The sequence below is a fragment of the Oncorhynchus nerka genome, linkage group LG9b (assembly GCF_034236695.1).
Source record: "Oncorhynchus nerka isolate Pitt River linkage group LG9b, Oner_Uvic_2.0, whole genome shotgun sequence".
NCBI lineage: Eukaryota > Metazoa > Chordata > Actinopteri > Salmoniformes > Salmonidae > Oncorhynchus > Oncorhynchus nerka.
Window position 1 is genome coordinate 363,401 of NC_088424.1, and position 19,391 is coordinate 382,791.

Sequence of the window (19,391 nt, forward strand, 5' to 3'; positions counted from 1 at the left end):
TTTATTGCCTTTACCTCCCTAATCTTACTTAATTTGCACACACTGTATATAGACTTTTCTATTGTGTTTTGACTGTACTTTTGTTTATTCCATGGGTAACTCTGTGTTTATGTTGCACTGCTTTGCTTTATCTTGGCCAGGTCTCAGTTGTAAATGAGAACTTGTTCTCAACTAGCCTACGTGGTTAAATAAAGATTAAATAATTTTTTTCAAAACAGGTTAGTTGAGGTAATTGAGGTCATTTGTATGTGACTGACAAAACAAGAGAGAAACTGCCAAATGATGCCATCCTGATGTATTCTACTATTGTTACTCTCAATAGCAAATTGCGTTGCTAAATTACTCATATTTCTTTTGTTTGTATTTTATTTATCTATTGGGTTGGTGGCCCCCTATTGGTCGAGAGAGCCGGCCCTGCATGCATGCCATTACAGTAGATGGCGATAGACCGCTGGATGTTGAGGTGTACAGTGTTGTCAAAGCGTCGAAGAAAGAACGAGAACGCTTGAGCTCCTGCAAAAAAACGAATCAATAGATAGCGAAAGAGAATCGAGGAGGAATTCTCAACTCAACGGCGTTCAGAAATAATTGATGAAATCTTTTCAGAATTTACAGTAACTCACAAATTATGGCGACTAAAAGCACTGTAATAGTGACAGGTAATTAATTTATGTAAATTGCTGATAGTTTGCTGTCAGTTTTCACCAAACTGTTGATTGAAATTAGTTGCCTGCACTATTTGAGCCATAAGAATAACCATTTTAGGTTTGAATGACTTTAACCTATAATGTTGTTTCTACACCTTGAAAACTAAATTATTTTGAAACTACTGTACAGTATTGTCATCTTCCATTCAGGAAATGTCTGTCTGTCAGAAAGCCGACGAAACTCAACTCCGTGATGAAGCAGAAGAGCAAACCAACCAATGACAAGCATATCAAGACAGAGGCGGCAATGTAGCCATTCAGCCATTCATGGATACATTGTTGCGGTGTGATACTCCTGTGAATTATGTATTGACAAGTCTGGTCTTCTCCTATGCAACTAAAATGAAAATTATAGCAGCCTATAGTGTCACCTCATCTATAAAACCCATGCACTGATTGGCATATATTGTTTGACAATTGACTGTAGGTGTCAGCTGTTGTAATGGATAATATTTAACTTGATCTAACCTTTAGACTTTGAATGAAGAGTCTTGCCACTCTCATTTACATAGGCCTAGAGTGATAAAGCAGCCAGCTATAAAAACAGTGTTTCCCACCGGCGTTGGGGTATACTGGTGTTGCTATGCGATGACTTTAAAAGGCTATCAATATGTTTTTTTTATTTTTAGGGTTTGAACCTTTTGGAGATCACACCATCAATGCTAGCTGGGTGGCAGTACAGGTACGTGAGTTCGAGTGCTCTGCATGGCGCATCATTAGGAGATCTAATCTTATTGGTAACACTGATTGCACGTGTACATCAGTAGTAACACTGCTATTATTTAGTAGCAAAATTGTATCCCATGAAATGTCATTTAGTAATTACATAGTAACACTTATTATTTAGTAACACAGTAGTATAACATTAAATGTAATTTAGTAATTACATAGTAATGGAGTTTAGCGTTTTTCTTTATTACACAAGTGGAATAAAGAATAGCACGAATACCTATTTAACAATGTGTGAATGTTGTTACTACAGTCATTAGTGTTATCACGGCACACTACACAGGTATAAAATCAACAGCTTTTTAAAACAATGATGCACAACTCAAGAGGTATAATAAATCTTTAGCAAATAAAATTGGGTTTTGTGGTTTCTCGCACCCTTCCTGTTTCCTCTGTGTACAGGAACTGGAGCGGTTAGGCTTGGCTCAGAATGTGGATCTGCACATCTGTGAGGTGCCAGTGGAGTACCAGGCAGTTCAAAGTCTGCTTCCATCTCAATGGAAACAGCACCAGCCACAGGTAGCCAAAAGAAATCATAGCAAGAGTCAAGTGTTGTTCCTCACTTTATATTTATTTATGGCATGGTATAAAAGCCCTGACGTAGTGTCTAGGTGCACAGTCTGCACACTTACTGTATGACATACTGTAGGCTATTTATTTCTACTGTATGATGTAAACATAATGACATCATTTATTGCCTTTATTGATATTACTCAGTATCTCATGTTACAGTGAATACAATAATCTATTTAAATTCCCGCTAACAACCCCCACCCCACACATCCTCTTCTCCGCTGGTCAACAGTTGGTGGTCCATGTCGGAGTCTCTGGCATAGCCACCACGGTCACCTTGGAGAAATGTGGCCGCAACCACAGCTACAAGCGGGTGGACAACTGCAGCTTCTGTCCAGACTCTCAGTGCTGTATGGAGGGGGGCCCTGAATGCATCGATTCAGTCATAGACATGGACCTGGTATGCAAGAGGGTCAACTCCTCAAGGCTGGGTGTGGCAGTGTCGGTATCAAAGGACGCAGGCCGGTGAGTGATGTGCTAGACTCTACTCTCAATCAACCAATCATACTGTATACATCTGGCTCTTCTTTGGACACTGTGCTAACAAACCTCCAAACGAGCTTCAACGCCATACAACACTCCTTCTGTGGCCTCCAACTGCTTTTAAATGCTAGTAAAACCAAGTGCATGATCCTCAACCGATTGCTGCCCGCACCCTCCTGCCCGACCAGCATCACTACTCTGGATGGTTCTGACTTAGAATATGTGGACAACTACAAATACCTAGGTGTCTGGTTAGACTGTAAACTCTCCTTCCAGACTCACATTAAGCATCTCCAATCCAAAATTAAATCTAGAATAGGCTTCCTATTTCGCAAAAAAAGCCTCCTTCACTCATGCCGCCAAACATACCCTCGTAAAACTGACTATCCTACCGATTCTTGACTTCGGCGATGTCATTTACAAAATAGCCCCCAACACTCTACTCAGCAAATTGGATGCAGTCTATCACAGTGCCATCCGTTTTGTTACCAAAGCCCCATATACTACCCACCACTGCGACCTGTATGCTTTCGTTGGCTGGTCCGCACTATATATCCGTCGCCAAACCCACTGGCTATAAGTCTTTGCTAGGTAAATCCCCGCCTTATCTCAGCTCAGTGGTCACCATAGCAACACCCACCCGTAGCACGCGCTCCAGCAGGTATATTGCACTGGTCATCCCCAAAGCCAACACTTCCTTTGGCCTCCTTTCCTTCCAGTTCTTTGCTGCCAATGACTGGAACGAATTGCAAAAATCTCTGAAGCTGGAGTCTTATATCTCCCTCTCTAACTTTAAGCATCAGCTAGCTGTCTGAGCAGCTTACCGATCACTGTACCTGTACACAGCCAATCTGTAAATAGCACACCCGACTACATCATCCCCATATTATGACTTACCCTTTTGCTCTTTTGCACCCCAGTGTCTCTACTTGCACATCATCATCTATACATCTATCACTCCAGTATTAATGCTAAATTGCAATTATTTCCCCCTCTAGGGCCTATTTATTGCCTACCTCTCTACTCTTCTACTTTAAAATACACTGTACATAGATTTTTCAATTATTTTTTATTTTGTGTTATTGACTATACGTTTGTTTATGTGTAACTCTGTGTTGTTTTTGTCGCACTGCTTTGCTTTATCTTGGCCATGTTGTAGTTGTAAATGAGAACTTGTTCTCAACTGGTCTACCTGGTTAAATAAAGGTGAAATAAAAAATAAATAAAAAAATACTGCACTATTTATGATCCCTTACTTTTTTTCAATGAAACTCCATTAAAGGGATAGTTTACTCAAATTACAAATGTATTCTATCTAGGAACATCCAAATCTGTAATTGTAGCATACTTTTTAGGTATTGATAAGATAGTGCTATGCCAAAATTTGGGTGGTGTATGCCTTTATAATCTGAATTTCTAATTTTAGTTTCCGCTTCAGAAATCCTATTCACCTGAATGACAAATCCATTGATTCTGATAAAAGCTAATGCCTCTTTTTGTCTCTCTTACCCTAACTCAACCTCTGTCCCTGTCAGATACCTATGTGACTACACCTACTACACGTCACTGTACCTGGGGAAGGGCAGGTCAGCGTTCGTTCACGTTCCTCCTCTGGGGAAGCCCTACAATGCCCAGGACCTAGGCATAGTGGGAGAGATGCTGGAGCTCGTGGGTCAAGCTGAGGGTGATGACCATCACCGCCACCACTGCAGCCACCAGCACCATCAGCATGCTCACTAAAGAAAGACTTCCGGTGACCTTTGTCCTCAACTCACTGCTGCTGTCCTCAATGGACAGATAAAGCACTTAAAACATCATCAGCATCTACCCATGGTAGTCTGGGGAGCGTTAGCTAAAGAGAGGGGCATCGACACTCCACTGTTGTAGAAACTAGAGAAAGGAAGAATATGTGAATAAACATAGGCAGAGCCATGGCTCTATCCATGGATAGTATATCTATGGCTCTGGGTGTGGATGTTTGACTGCATTTCACAAACAGAGTAATGGTCCAATGAACGGCGCTGTAGATGAGAGAAACATCTTTGTATATCCAGTGTGCACAGACGTGTGCTTTTAAGCCAAGTCCTCCTGACAGCCATACCATTGGCTGCTTCTCACTATTTTCAATAGTTCCCCTTTTAGTTCCTTATTCACCTCACCAATCACTCTCGCTTTGACATAATGGTTAATGTAGTGTGCCGTTTATTGGATCAGCTCCAGCTCCCCCTTTGTCTGTCATTAATATTTGTTGTGAAATTGTACAATATCTGTATATTACTATAGTGTACAATATAAGGAGGAAAAAATATGTTTTCTTTGATAAATGTACCTCAATCATGTGTTAATATCTCAGGTAATTTATTGCATATACAATCAATATTTATAATGTGATGAATAATGATATGACGTTTTTTATCTTGTGTTCGGTATCTGTATTCTCTACTTCAGAACAGGTCTAATCCTGTGATTAAATCACTAATGTCAGAGTTAGCCTCTTCTGTATTTTTGTAAGAAATTCACAAAATAACTATTGCTGTGGTGTATACGGTAGTAGAGTACTTGCTGTTCTTCATTACATCTATTGCAAATGAAAAGCATTCAGTTGAATGTCATCTGACATAATATTATCAGGAAGGGTAAGCACTTGTGCTAAACCATTTCTGACTGTGCCATAAAGCTCCGTGGACTGTACAGTGGGGCTAATCAAGGATGGTGAAAAATATAGACTTTTGTGTAAACGTCATGGACACTCCTGTGCTCTATGCATTTGTTCTGCGGTGCAAGGTGATACGTCATTATTTCGAGTGGGAGTTGAGGCTCTCGATCTCGTCAGTTCTTTATTCATTTGCGCAGGTTTTTCGACATTTGTTGAAGTACACTTTTGACAGGGATATCTACACATTGCTGAGTTAGCTACTGTACCTAAAATATCATTCTGAAATATCACTGTTGGTGGAGAACATGAGTGTTGAGGCGTACGGGCCGAGCTCGCAGACTCTCACGTTCCTGGACACCGAGGACGCCGACTTGCTTGGAGCAGATACCCAGGGTTCGGAATATGAGTTCACAGATTTTACCCTACCGAGCCAGACTCAAACAGGCCAGACGCAGAGTCAGTTGGACAACCAGGTTCGTGGAGTAATTGTTGCCTGTTTTGTGGCAAACCAGCTCGCTAACAGCGTTCTTAATATGGATCTTGGAGGTAGCTAGCTAGTTAGTTAGCAGAATCTGCTAGGTTAACATAGCTAGCTTTCGAGCTACATAGAAAACACATGCATCTCTGCCCACAGGCCACGCAGCTGGCTAACGAATTAGCTTAGCCAGAATGTTTACATAATGATTTAGCATGCTAACATGAGTTAATATGCGTTCTGAGATGGACACCAGGAGTATTTGACGAGCAGTCTGTCGTTTTCTTGATAAGGTAGCCATGACTGAACCATTTATCTGCATGACAGTCAGTCACAACAGGTAGTTGGCATGCTTTAGATAGTAGGCATAACGTTACTAGCTAGCTGCTGCGAGTTTGCTACAGCAAGTGCATGTGATAGCAAGTTATCTAACTAGCTGTCAAATGCACTTGTAGCTAAAACCTTTTTTTATTTATGGTGGTGTGTCCTTTTCCAGGTTATTTACATTATTTTTGCCACTGTCTTTAAATGTCCACGTTACTCTCCAGGTGAATGGACCTGATGGAGTTCTGCAGAATGGGGAAGACTCTGTTGTAAAAACAAGTCAACTCCTTGCAGAGCTGAACTTTGAAGAAGACGAGGAGGACACCTATTATACTAAAGACCTCCCAGTCCATGCATGCAGGTATGTTCAGAAATACTTTTTAGTTCTGTTGGACAGATAACGAAAAGAAAAGAGGTTTGAAGTGTTGATAGCTTGTTTTATCTGACGTTACCTTGCTCTAAACACCAATATTGAAGTTGTCATTGTGTTATTTCTTTCCTTTTGCCCAGTTACTGTGGTATTCACGATCCGGCATGCGTGGTGTATTGCAACACCAGCAAGAAGTGGTTTTGCAATGGACGCGGCAATACGTCTGGCAGGTAGGCTTCAAAGACCAACCAACGGGCGGTTGTTGACCTTCCATCTGTGGTGTATTTAGCTAAATGTAGTTGCTGTCTACTCGATGTGGGAGGCTGCACACATGAAGTAGAAATGTGATGCAAATGGAGACTGAATTGACTTGTACCATTTTAACATGGGTCAGAAAGACATTTACCTGAAATGTTGATAAACCTACATTTCACAATTACATTTGAGTCATTTAGCAGACGCTCTTATTCAGAGCAACTTACGGTAGTGAGCGCATACATTTTTGTGCTTTTTCTCTCATCTACCATCTCAGCCACATTGTGAACCACCTGGTCAGAGCAAAGTCCAAGGAGGTGACTCTGCACAAGGACGGTCCTCTGGGGGAGACGGTGCTGGAGTGCTACAACTGTGGCTGTCGCAACGTCTTTCTCCTGGGGTTCATCCCCGCCAAGGCTGACTCTGTGGTGGTACTGCTTTGCAGGTAAAGCAGATCTATGGTGTTTGTTAACCTTCTTTATACCATTCTGTATCACAATGATCAGATGCCCTGTTCTTGGGCCTTCTCAGATCCAGTGGCTCTAATCATTGAATCAAAGAGATTTTGTAATAGAGTGTGTTGATAGGTGTAATGTGTGTGTTTTGGTAATGCAGGCAGCCATGTGCCAGTCAGAGCAGTCTGAAAGACATCAACTGGGACAGCTCCCAGTGGCAGCCGCTGATCCAGGACCGCTGCTTCCTCTCCTGGCTGGTGAAGATCCCCTCAGAACAGGAACAGCTTCGAGCCCGCCAGATCACCGCCCAGCAGATCAATAAGCTGGAGGAGCTCTGGAAGGTTTATGAGATGCCTTATTTAGCATAAGTTAACCAGCAATTTGCTACAGGCCAGTGGCCTACTACTTTGGTCCTTTTTATATAAAAGCCAATTATAGAGCAGCACTCTTTTAGTTGTTGTTGTTTGACTGTATCAATCTGTCTTTGTGTCTTCAGGAAAACCCCACAGCCACTCTGGAGGACCTTGAGAAGCCTGGCGTAGACGAGGAGCCTCAGCACGTGCTGCTGCGCTATGAGGATGCCTACCAGTACCAGAACATATTTGGCCCCCTGGTCAAACTGGAGGCCGACTACGATAAGAAACTCAAAGAGTCCCAGGTAAGACCAACTGTGTTCTGCCGGACTGTTCAGGCTAGCTCTTCCTGCTTTTGGATGTAAAAGCAGTTTTGGTTTTACATGTTTGATTGATCATTCTCTCGTCTGTTTGTTTCACAGACCCAAGACAATATAACTGTCAGGTGGGACTTGGGACTCAATAAAAAGCGGATTGCTTATTTCAGCCTTCCCAAGACGGACTCAGGTGGTAATTCCTTTTTTTGTTCATCTCCATCAACGTCACGTGGTCCATGTCCATTCCATTCCGGCCACAACCTCCCCTTACATTCTCCCTGACGCGCATGCTGGTCTGTCTTCTAGTCTTAAGTCTGAATGTGTGTGTGTGTGCATGTACGATTACATTTTTGTATGATGAATGTTCCAAAATCTATCAATTCTATATTGTGCCTTTCATAAGCTAATTCCCTTTCCCTTGCTGTCCCTCTTTTCATTCTCTGTATTTCTGCAGACATGCGCCTGATGCAGGGTGATGAGATTTGCCTGAGGTACAAGGGAGACCTGGCCCCACTCTGGAAGGGTATTGGACATGTCATCAAAGTACCAGACAGTATCCTTTTCATTGCTATGCTGTAACATTGCTATCTTTTACTCTTCAGCATCTTGTTTTCCCCCCAATTGATTGACGTAATTGTTTCTTTGTTTGGCGTTATCCTTTCAATAGCACCACAGTATCGCCACACTAGTTTCTGGGAGGAATAGGTGTAAGGTTTTGTGGTGTATTGTCCTTAATCCTTCCCTAATAGACTATGGCGACGAGATAGCCATCGAGCTGAGGAGCAGTGCTGGGGCTCCCGTGGAAGTACCACATAACTTCCAGGTTGACTTTGTGTGGAAGTCCACCTCTTTTGACAGGTAGGAATCTTCTGACACAAATCAATATGTGATGCAATGGGTTGGGCTCAGCTGGCTTGACACGGGGACTTGTTTCAACTTTCCTCCAGGATGCAGAGTGCCCTGAAGACCTTTGCCGTGGACGAGACCTCTGTGTCCGGGTACATCTACCACAAGCTGCTGGGTCACGAGGTGGAGGACGTGGTCATCAAGTGTCAGCTGCCCAAACGCTTCACCGCCCAGGGCCTGCCTGACCTCAACCACTCACAGGTGGGTGTTATCGTAGACAGAATCTATGAGTATATTTGAGTTATTCCTTCGACGATCACGTTCGCTGACCGTTTGCCAGATGCCAACGCCGTGTGTCATCACGTAGGTGTATGCTGTGAAGACTGTGCTGCAGCGTCCTCTCAGTCTCATTCAGGGGCCCCCTGGCACGGGGAAAACGGTCACCTCTGCCACTGTAGTCTACCACCTGGCCAGACAGGGCAACGGGTAAGATGTGCTCACTTAATAGGGGACACTATACACAGTACTTAGTAAACAACTTCCACTACAATAGTGACTACATTAGTGTTGGTAGAGGTCATCATTGCAAATGACACATTGTTCTCAGTTGAGCAACCAAAGGGTTAATAAAAGCCCCTTTTATCTGTCCCTAACACCAGTTGTGTGTGTTTCCTCAGGCCAGTGCTGGTGTGCGCTCCCAGCAACATCGCAGTGGACCAGCTGACTGAGAAGATTCACATGTCGGGCCTGAAGGTGGTGAGGCTCTGTGCCAAGAGCAGAGAGGCCATCGACTCCCCCGTGTCCTTCCTGGCTCTGCACAACCAGATCCGCAACATGGACAGGTAACCTGGGACTGCTACCTGGGGAGGAATGGTATCTTTATCTCATCAGGTGTCCTGTTAACTAGAGACAAAGGATCGATTCCACTTGAGAACTTGGCTATGGGCCACGAGAGTTGCCTCAGTTTGGAAGCATAGATGCGCAGGTCATGTTCCCGAGGTCTTTCCTCTGTCTTACAGCTTTTCTGCACGTTAGTCTTCATTATAGGCTACATAATTTCAGCACAGTAAAGAGCACTGTTTTCTCAGTTTGTGTTTTTCTGTATTTGTGTGCAGTATACCAGAGCTTCAGAAGCTGCAGCAGCTGAAGGACGAGACTGGGGAGCTGTCCTCCTCTGATGAGAAGCGATACAGGGCCCTGAAGCGCACCGCCGAGAGGGAACTACTCACGGTAACGCCTGCTCCTTTTCCACACTCCCTTAAAACAAAGTCCTTCAAATGTCTTAATTCCACTGTGAATAAATATCTACTTCCTCAAGTTGATTATCACTGACCACGTCTCCCTTCACTCCCATCTCTGCTCCTCAGAATGCTGATGTGATCTGCTGTACCTGTGTGGGGGCAGGAGACCCCCGCCTGGCCAAGATGCAGTTCCGCTCCATCCTCATTGATGAGAGCACGCAGGCCACTGAGCCCGAGTGCATGGTGCCTGTCATACTGGGGGCCAAACAGGTACGTCTCCGTCTCTTAAGAAATCTCAAACCTCTAAGAAAAATGATGCCCAGTCACTTAGTTCAATGACAGGCCCCAACTTCTCTCTGTTTCTCGTACAGAATGTTTATCAAAAGTTTGTTTATCCCTGCCTGTGCCATTAAACCCCTACAACTCATCCAGAACGCCGCAGCCCATCTGGTGTTCAACCTTCCCAAGTTCTCTCACGTCACCCCGCTCCTCCGCTCTCTCCACTGGCTTCCAGTTGAAGCTCGCATCCGCTACAAGACCATGGTGCTTGCCTACGGAGCTGTGAGGGGAATGGCACCTCAGTACCTCCAGGCTCTGATCAGGCCCTACACCCAAACAAGGGCATTGCGTTCATCCACCTCTGGCCTGCTCGCCTCCCTACCACTGAGGAAGTACAGTTCCCGCGCAGCCCAGTCAAAACTGTTCGCTGCTCTGACCCCCCAATGGTGGAACAAACTCCCTCACGACGCCAGGACAGCGGAGTCAATCACCACCCTCCGGAGACACCTGAAACCCCACCTCTTTCAGGAATACCTAGGATAGGATAAAGTAATCCTTCTCACCCCCCCCTTAAAATATTTAGATGCACTATTGTAAAGTGGCTGTTCCACTGGATGTCTTAAGGTGAACGCACCAATTTGTAAGTCGCTCTGGATAAGAGCGTCTGCTAAATGACTTAAATGTTAAATGTAAATGTAAAAGTTGTTGCTGATGGAAACGTGTAGTGCCATTTATTGCCTGCAGGTGTCTGTGCTTGGTTGAATTCAACATGGTTTCAGGTGCAGAACACTGAGTGAGGCACACTACCTACACCCAATGCTAGTTCCCAAACCACACGACATTGGATTTGAATTTGAATGACCTTTCTAAATCTAGGATTTCTCGGTCTGTTTCTCTCCAGCTGATTCTGGTGGGAGACCACTGCCAGCTGGGTCCAGTAGTGATGTGTAAGAAGGCAGCCAAAGCGGGCCTGTCCCAGTCCCTGTTTGAGCGTCTGGTGGTGCTGGGCATCAGGCCCATCCGTCTGCAGGTGCAGTACCGTATGCACCCGGCCCTCAGCGCCTTCCCCTCCAACATCTTCTACGAGGGCTCCCTGCAGAACGGAGTCACCGCGGGTAAGTCACTGAGGGAGAAGGGTTCGGGGCCAGTGTGTAGAACCCTCACAGAGGTTAGGGTTAGCTTGTTCTGCTGATGTGCTTGGCCATCAAGCGGGGAATGGACTCCCTGCTGTCTACTAGCTAGATGGGCAGTTTACGTAATCTGTCTCGAAAAGACCAAGAAAACAGAACAATCGTGTTTTGCTTTATAACAGCAAGTTTTACTAAGTTTGCACAAGGTGGAAAACACTGAAAACAAAGCTAAAACATGTCACTGGCTTCTACACTTAATTCTGGATTAACCTTCATTTAAATGCACTAACTCTCCCCATCTTGACCCCTTTCTTTTATTTATACAGCTGACCGCATCAAGAAAGGCTTTGACTTCCAGTGGCCACAGCCAGACAAGCCCATGTTCTTCTATGTGACCCAGGGCCAGGAGGAAATCGCAAGCTCCGGAACCTCTTATCTAAACAGGTATTTGACAAATGGAAGCATTTGTCATTTTTGACCAAACAGACAGACCTCATTCATAAAAAGTGTATTATTATATATTTTTTTAAATGAATAAGCCTTTCTTTTCTCTTTCTCTCTGTGTACAGAACTGAGGCTTCCAACGTGGAGAAGATCACCACTAGGCTGCTAAAGGCCGGGGCCAAGCCTGACCAGATAGGCATCATCACCCCCTACGAGGGCCAGAGGTCCTACCTGGTGCAGTACATGCAGTTCAGTGGCTCTCTCCACACCAAGCTCTATCAGGTACAGCATGCTCACAGGGCTAGGGAGAAAGAACATAAAATAATGGCACGCCACTGTGGAACTCAAGTCTGTAGTGCTTTCTGCAGTGACTTAAAAAAAAGAAAAATGGCTTCCTTTACTGTTTTTAAGTGGAGGCCAGATGGTGATTGGAACATTTACATTTACATTTAAGTCATTTAGCAGACGCTCTTATCCAGAGCGACTTACAAATTGGTGCTTTCACCTTAGTTCCTAGTTTCTCTGTCTCTTGGCTGTCCCCAGGAGGTGGAGATAGCCAGTGTCGATGCCTTCCAGGGCAGAGAGAAGGACTTCATCATCCTGTCCTGTGTCAGAGCCAACGAGCACCAGGGCATCGGCTTCCTCAACGACCCACGACGTCTCAACGTGGCTCTCACTAGGGCCAGGTAAGTAACACAAGGACATGTGCAGTCCCTCTGTCTCCTGATGCTCAACAGATATTTTGAAACATCTTATTATCCTGTCTTAAAAAAAATATATATGTATCTTTTGCAAGACTATTTCAATGTTTGTCTTTGGCGTTATGTCAACTTTTTGCTGTGAGGATTCACAAATGATCATTACTCTGACAGTAAAGGAACTGTGTGTGTAGGTATGGGGTTATCATCGTGGGCAACCCCAAGGCCCTGTCCAAGCAGCCTCTGTGGAACCACCTTCTCAACTACTACAAGGAGCAGAAGGTTCTGGTGGAGGGACCCCTCAACAACCTGAGGGAGAGCCTCATGCAGTTCAGCAAGCCTCGCAAGCTGGTCAACGCCGTCAACCCTGTGAGTCTTGTCCGGCCCCTTGAACACGCGCATGTGTTTGACCGTGTACATGTTTACGCGGTGCGCTGTTTTTCCCGATTTTACTTTAGTGTAGACGTACACTGTTATTTAAAAAAAGAATGTGCGTCAGCTTCTGTTTCGACTTAGTGAAGTGTTTTTTTCTATGTGTGGGTTTTTCAGGGGGGCCGTTTCATGAGCACAGCCATGTATGATGCCAGGGAAGCTCTTATTCCTGGATCTGTGTATGACCGCAGCAGCACTGGTGAGAGGTGACGTCAAACTGTAAACTTGTGTCTTTGTACTTGTTTTGCCGTTGTCTAAAAATGTTCTCTTTTTTATTCTCCCTTCAGCACGTACATCCAACATGTACTTCCAGACCCACGACCAGATTGGCATGATTGGCCCAGGCCCCATGGCCTCTCTGAACATCCCCATCCCCTTCAACCTGGTCATGCCCCCCATGCCCCCGCCAGGCTACCTGGGCCAGGTCAACGGCCCCCAAGCAGGCCGTGGAGGAGGTATGAAGGGTAAGGCGGGCGGAGGGGCACGAGGCGGGCGGCAGAGGAGCCGTGGTATGGCGAGCCATGGCGGGGGCAACGGGCAGCACGGCCACATGAGTGACAGCCAGGCCAGCCAGGACCTGGGCTCCCAGCCCTTCTCCCAGGGACCCCTCACACAGGGCTACATCACCATGAGCCAGCCCTCCCAGATGAGCCAGCCTGGCCTGTCCCAGCCTGAACTCTCCCAGGTAAGTCAGCAGAACCCTTTACATATTCATCTTTTAGCAGACTTTATAGGTCTGACATAGACATACAGGCATGAAAATCAGCAGGCTAAAAGCTTCTCCTTTGTTGTTTTCCTTACAGGACAGCTACCTTGGCGATGAGTTCAAGTCCCAGATTGACGTGGCCCTCTCCCAAGACTCCACCTACCAGGGTGAACGAGCCTATCAACATGGCGTGACTGGACTGTCCCAGTACTAGAATGTAAGACGACAGTTATCTGTGAACTTTTTGCACTGTACTGTATTCTATGAGCTAAACCAACAGTTACTGTAAGATGTTATTTAGTAATATCATAGTATCAGGTGGAGTAAGTAGGATACCAGAAGCTCTCTATCAGGGTATTACAAGTATCTTTTGTTTTTATTTTACTCTTAGGTCGTGGGAAAAGGAGCTAAGCCTGTGCTGAGCTTAGTTCGCCTGCATTTTAATCTGGGTAAAATCAAAAAAAGAAACATGGATACCCGTTTTCCACGGCTACAACTGAAGCACCACTGTGTGAAAGCAACAGGAGAGAGACCGAGAGAGACCAACCAATCACAAGAGTGAGGGCAAAATGGGGGTTGAGCTGGACAGGCCGAGCGAGTGGGAGGGAGGGAGAGAGGAGGCCCTGCTCGCACACGGAGACATGGAGAAAAAGGAGAAGCAGCATACGTCGGAAGTAGCGCCATCGGAGAGATGGGACCTTCGGTGATGATTTGAGGGACGAAGGTTGTGGATCCTCTTGGGGGACACAGGAGTCACATCTCCCCGCCTCCCGGGACCACCAGTTAGTTGGCTGAGTTCCTTGCTCTTGGAGCAGAGAGACTGAGAAGAGGAGTTCTAACACAACCCTTCAAGCTCAATCCACAAAACCGTCTCCTGCCAGCCAGAGTGGGGGGGGGGGGAGCAGTCAGTCGATTTGGGAACATTTCTAACCTCAAAGTTGAACATGTTTGAGAGAGGGGGAGAGAGGAGAGGGCTCGTGCGGACCAAGAGGTCTTGGTGGAACATCTCAAGCGGAATCAAATGGTGCAGGAGTCGGAAAGGATTCTGACCGTTCATCTTTTTCAGCTTTGAGTTGGAAAGTTTTCTACACGAGGTCTGTCGTCGCAGAGGTTCTGAAATAAGAAGCTTGTGAATTTCGCTGGCTTTCCGCTTGGGTCTTTCTCAAGGTGGTCTACTAAGGATAAGTGGTGGAATGGCTCTTGGAAACTATTAAAGGAAGACATTATTGTCTCGAGATCCAAAGTGGTAGTTTGCGAGCTCCTGCTGTGTATCGTTCTGTAGTACAAAAAGAGTAAAAATAATATCATAACCAACTGATTGTAATCGATTGAAGCAGCTATCACTTGATCTTCTAAATGACATCCAGGTTATTAGTTTAAAAAGCATCACAGCTCCACAGACATGAAAGCGCTTGTAACACATCTTTTCCATGGCTACAATTCATTAACCCCACAGTAAGGGGGGGAAGTTATCCCTAGAGCCCTAAGTTTAAACATGAAATTCTGTATTAAATCATGTTTTCCTTTTTATTGGTCATGATTCGCCTAGCTTCAGATAAGAGGTGCTTCACATGGGAACATGAATTTATGTTCAGAGAGGTTATAGACATGAAGCTTGTGAATACTACAGTCATAAGACTGGAAGTCTTGAAGTATAACTGACTACAAAGGAAGGTTGGATTCGTCTGGCACCTGCTAAATGTAGGTATTCAGTGCTGGCTATCATTGGCCCCATATGAAAAAGATTGAAATGTATGAGTTTCTTGACAGATGGGAGGCATTTCTGTCTGCCAGAGGACGTGAATTCATTTTGGTCCACGTTGGTGTTGTAGACACAGGTAGTTTTTATTTAGTGCCCATTTTTAAAGGGTGTGGTGTAGATTTGTCTAGCCCCCACCACATCTTGCCCCCTTTAAAAAATGTTGGGGGATGTTGTAGATTGCGTGAACTGTATTTTCCAGTTGAAGTTGACATTTGACTTTTGCCCTCTGAATGTCCTTTAGTTTTGATGAAAACTCCAATACTTACATCTTCAAACATGTAGTAGGCCTACCCTGTCTCACACAGAGATATGTTGATGTCGTTAGTATCATTGATGGTAAAGTTTCCCACGTGTAAAGTGGTATTTTGTGTAAGTCCTATTTCTGTCACTTCCCTGCCATGCAGTGCTTGACTTGGAGAGAAGTAGGTGCCGGTACTTATTTTGGGTGCCGGTACTGCTTATATTTATGTGCAGGAGCTAGGGTTGGGCGGCATCCAGATTTTCTTACAGTGTCTGTACCATACTGGGGTATACGGTATTACCGGAAGTGCACACAAGGGGCGCTATTTCAAAACAATAATAACCACAAAGTATTGAAAATCATACTGTCTGTATTTTGAAATATCCTGGTATACGGTATATCGCCCAAGCCTAGCAGGACTCCACAATACTTTTGAGCTAATATTCTATAAGAGGTACAGCAGTTCAAGCAGTAGAACATTTTAGGTGCCGGATCTCTGCTCCGGTGAGCTCCTGCCCAAGTCTAGCGCTGCTGCCATGTTCGTTTTAGGTCTGAGATCTTTCACTCTGATATGATGAAATGTGTGTAACCATCACTCAGTAATTGTAGTACCCTTGCTTCCATGCTTGTGATAATTAAGTATCATTTGACATTTTTCATGTCATTTTGCTGAGTCGTGAGAGGCTACGATTTTCACAAGTCATAGTTGTATGCTAGTGACGTGGTTAAACAGTCTTATGAACACCTGTGGAAAGATGTTTAAGATGCCACCCATTCTGACTAAATGTTTGTACTTACCAAAATATCTGATGATATCTGTATCATCTTATAGACATTAACCACTACCCTCAGATAAATTATGAAAATGTGTTATTTTCCTGTGACAACTATCCCTATCTGACAAACTGTGTATGTGCCATTCAATAGTACACATCAATTGGTAGGTTTCATCACTAAACATTCATGTATTTTTGTTGTTCCTTTATGAAATCGGCCTATAATTTCAAAGGGGGAACTACTGAAGAGAAAGGAAATGTTGCTACAACTAAATGCAGAGCATTGAAATTCAAGTAGATTAATTATCAGCGAATGATCCTTTGAACTGTGTTTGAAGATGAGCAAACAACATCACTTTTGAGTGCCCCATGAGGTACAGGGAATTTAGAATGCAAAGAACCTTCAATTCGGACAAAATAGCCAAACCCCCCCCTGCCTTGTCTGATCTTAGTATTATTTGCCTCTGAGGGGGTTTTGTGTTGAAGTGATATTTCTTTATCTGTGGAAATAGTTTGAATATGATTGTAGTTCTTTGGTCATCTGTGTTGCTCACTGAAATATCATCCTTGTAAAATCTTTGAAAAATAAAGGTTGCTTCTTTTCGTTCATTTTAAGTGATTTAACTTCTTTAACGAATCACTGGAATTATGATTTACTCAACTGCTACCAGCACTGAGCTTTAAAGACTTGACATCTAGGCCCCATAAGTTATTGCGGAACCCAAAACTCAAGCTTAGGCCTACATGTGGACTTCAGAATTGTTGTCCTCGTTAGCCTATCATTGTAAACCCTTGTGTGGTGTTCATGTTCTTGATATTCACTTAATGTTCGCGGGTCTGATGGACCGTAACAATTTACGTAAAAATACTTAGATGTTGCCTTATATAAATTACAAGCAATATAGACAGCATACATGGTTCATATTTACATCTGCTAGATCACATTTATCAAGAAAAGCACACATTTTTTGGCAACCATCTATGAAAATCATGACTGGTGGAATAAATCATGTTTATCTTGAACAAATATAAGTGAACCAAGGTTTTCATCACTAATGTTTATTGCTTTGAACTGAACAAATTGGAAGGACAAATTTTTGTATTTTATGGAAATGATAAATGAGCCCCATTGAACACAGGCCGGTCTACACCACAAATGAAGGCCTGTCTACACCACATGAGGGATAGAGTTTTACTGTGTTTGTTGCATATGTATTTCTTGCACTTGATGCATGTGTACTGTGTCTTCCTGTCCTTGGGTCCACACACATTACAGCGCTGCTTCTTGTTGCTACCGGCTTCATTTAGAATGATGAAAACACTTAGTTCAGGAATTTTACTAACATCTCACTCACTCACATAATATACAGTTGAAGTCAGAAGTTTACGTACACTTAGGTTGGAGTCATTAAAACTCGTTTTTCAACCACTCCACAAATTTCTTGTTAAAAAACTATAGTTTTGGCAAGTCGGTTAGGACATCTTCTTTGTGCATGACACAAGTAATTTTTCCAACAATTGTTAACAGACAGATTATCTCACTTAATTAATTCACTGTATCACAATTCCAGTGGGTCAGACGTTTACATACACTAAGTTGACAATGCCTTTAAACAGCTTGGAAAATTCCAGAAAATGCCATGGCTTTAGAAGCTTCTGATTGGCTAATTGATATAATTTGAGTCAATTGGAGGTGTACCTGTGGATGTATTTCAAGGCCTACCTTCAAACTCAGTGCCTCTGCTTGACATCATGGGAAAATCTAAAGAAATCAGCCAAGAACTCAGATAAAAAATTGTAGACCTCCACAAGTCTGGTTCATCTTTGGGAGCAATTTCTAAATGCCTGAAGGTACCACGTTCATCTGTACAAACAATAGTACGCACTTATAAACAGCATGGGGCCACGCAGCCATCATACCGCTCAGGAAGGAGATGCGTTCTGTCTCCTAGATATGAACGTACTTTTGTGCGAGAAGTGCAAATCAATCCCAGAAAAACAGCATGGGCCTTGTGAAGATGCTGGAGGAAACCGATACAAAAGTATCTATATCAACAGTCAAACGAGTCCTATATCGACATAACCTGAAAGGCTGCTCAGCAAGGAAGAAGCCACTGCTCCAAAACCACCATAAAAAAGCCAGACTACGGTTTGCAACTGCACATGGGGACAAATATCGTACTTTTTGGAGAAATGTCCTCTGGTCTGATGAAACACAAATAGAACTGTTTAGCCATAATGACCATTGTTATGTTTGGAGGAAAAATGGGGAGGCTTGCAAGCCGAAGAACTCCATCCCATCCGTGAAGCACGGAGGTGGCAGCATCATGTTGTGGGGGTGCTTTGCTGCAGGAGGGACTTGTGCACATTACAAAATAGATGTCATCATGAGGCAGGACAATTGTGGATATATTGAAGCAACATCTCAATATATCAGTCAGGAAGTTAAAGCTTGGTTGCAAATGGGTCTTCCAAATGGACAATGACCCTAAACATACTTCCAAAGTTGTGGAAAAATGGCTTAAGGACAGCAAAGTCAAGGAATTGGTGTGGCCATCACAAAGCCCTGCCCTCAATCCTATAGACAATGTGTGGGCAGAACTGAGAAAGCGTGTGCGAGCAAGGAGGCCTACAAACCTGACTCAGTTACACCAGCTCTGTCAGGAGGAATGGGCCAAAATTCACCCAACTTATTGTGGGAAGCTTGTGGAAAACTACCCAAAATGTTTGACCCAAGTCAAACAATTTAAAGGAAATGCTACCAAATACTAATTGAGTGTATGTAAAACTTCTGACCCACAGTGAATGTGATGATAGAAACAAAAGCTGAAATAAATAATTCTCTCTACTATTATTCTGACATTTCACATTCTTAAAATAAAGTGGTGATCCTAACTGACCTAAAACAGGGAATTTTTTACTTGGATTAAATGTCAGGAATTGTGAAAAACCGAGTTTAAATGTATTTGACTAAGATGTATGTAAACATCCGACTTCAACTGTAGTTACAGCAGACCAAAGTAGGAGAGTCAGACACACACACATGAAACATCACACACTTACTTCCGGTATTGGAGTTGTTGGTTCTGTGGGCCGGGTGGATGGGGCACCAGCATCCTTCTCATGAATCCTCCTCACG

The 19,391-nt window shown here is 43.9% G+C and overlaps 2 protein-coding genes across 4 annotated transcripts; both read left to right on the plus strand.

The window, feature by feature from the left end:
• The first annotated feature begins 491 nt into the window (after window positions 1-491).
• LOC115114230 (pyroglutamyl-peptidase 1-like) lies at window positions 492-4,978 on the plus strand. Of its 3 annotated transcripts, none has more exons than XM_065013241.1 (5): window positions 492-659; window positions 838-1,389; window positions 1,839-1,955; window positions 2,242-2,474; window positions 4,028-4,978. In XM_065013241.1, the coding sequence occupies exons 2-5, from the start codon at window positions 1,318-1,320 to the stop codon at window positions 4,230-4,232; spliced, it is 627 nt and encodes a 208-aa protein (XP_064869313.1). In that variant the 5' UTR covers window positions 492-659; window positions 838-1,317; the 3' UTR covers window positions 4,233-4,978. The 3 variants fall into 3 exon arrangements, with proteins under 3 accessions (XP_064869313.1, XP_064869312.1, XP_029498170.1); XM_065013240.1 differs by having other exon boundaries at window positions 858-1,389; XM_029642310.2 differs by having other exon boundaries at window positions 1,337-1,389.
• A 294-nt stretch (window positions 4,979-5,272) lies between these two features.
• Window positions 5,273-16,861, plus strand: LOC115114229 (regulator of nonsense transcripts 1-like). Its single transcript, XM_029642308.2, has 23 exons — window positions 5,273-5,621; window positions 6,172-6,308; window positions 6,458-6,547; window positions 6,850-7,017; window positions 7,188-7,368; window positions 7,524-7,685; window positions 7,803-7,890; window positions 8,152-8,250; window positions 8,447-8,555; window positions 8,645-8,804; window positions 8,911-9,029; window positions 9,221-9,385; window positions 9,659-9,773; window positions 9,911-10,054; window positions 10,965-11,178; window positions 11,520-11,637; window positions 11,763-11,919; window positions 12,181-12,323; window positions 12,530-12,704; window positions 12,885-12,966; window positions 13,055-13,452; window positions 13,571-13,690; window positions 13,865-16,861. The coding sequence occupies exons 1-22, from the start codon at window positions 5,454-5,456 to the stop codon at window positions 13,685-13,687; spliced, it is 3,309 nt and encodes a 1,102-aa protein (XP_029498168.1). The 5' UTR covers window positions 5,273-5,453; the 3' UTR covers window positions 13,688-13,690; window positions 13,865-16,861.
• Window positions 16,862-19,391: the final 2,530 nt, after the last annotated feature.

Excerpts from the sequence above, each read along its gene's own strand:
- LOC115114230 (XM_029642310.2), top strand. The coding sequence starts at position 629 with ATGGCGACTAAAAGCACTGTAATAGTGACAG. Across the intron at positions 660-1,336 it reads AAGCACTGTAATAGTGACAG|GGTTTGAACCTTTTGGAGAT; the intron begins GTAATTAATTTA and ends TTTTATTTTTAG. Across the intron at positions 2,475-4,027 it reads GTATCAAAGGACGCAGGCCG|ATACCTATGTGACTACACCT; the intron begins GTGAGTGATGTG and ends TGTCCCTGTCAG.
- LOC115114229 (XM_029642308.2), top strand. The coding sequence starts at position 5,454 with ATGAGTGTTGAGGCGTACGGGCCGAGCTCGCAGACTCTCACGTTCCTG. Across the intron at positions 8,251-8,446 it reads TGTCATCAAAGTACCAGACA|ACTATGGCGACGAGATAGCC; the intron begins GTATCCTTTTCA and ends CTTCCCTAATAG. Across the intron at positions 13,453-13,570 it reads CCCAGCCTGAACTCTCCCAG|GACAGCTACCTTGGCGATGA; the intron begins GTAAGTCAGCAG and ends TTTTCCTTACAG.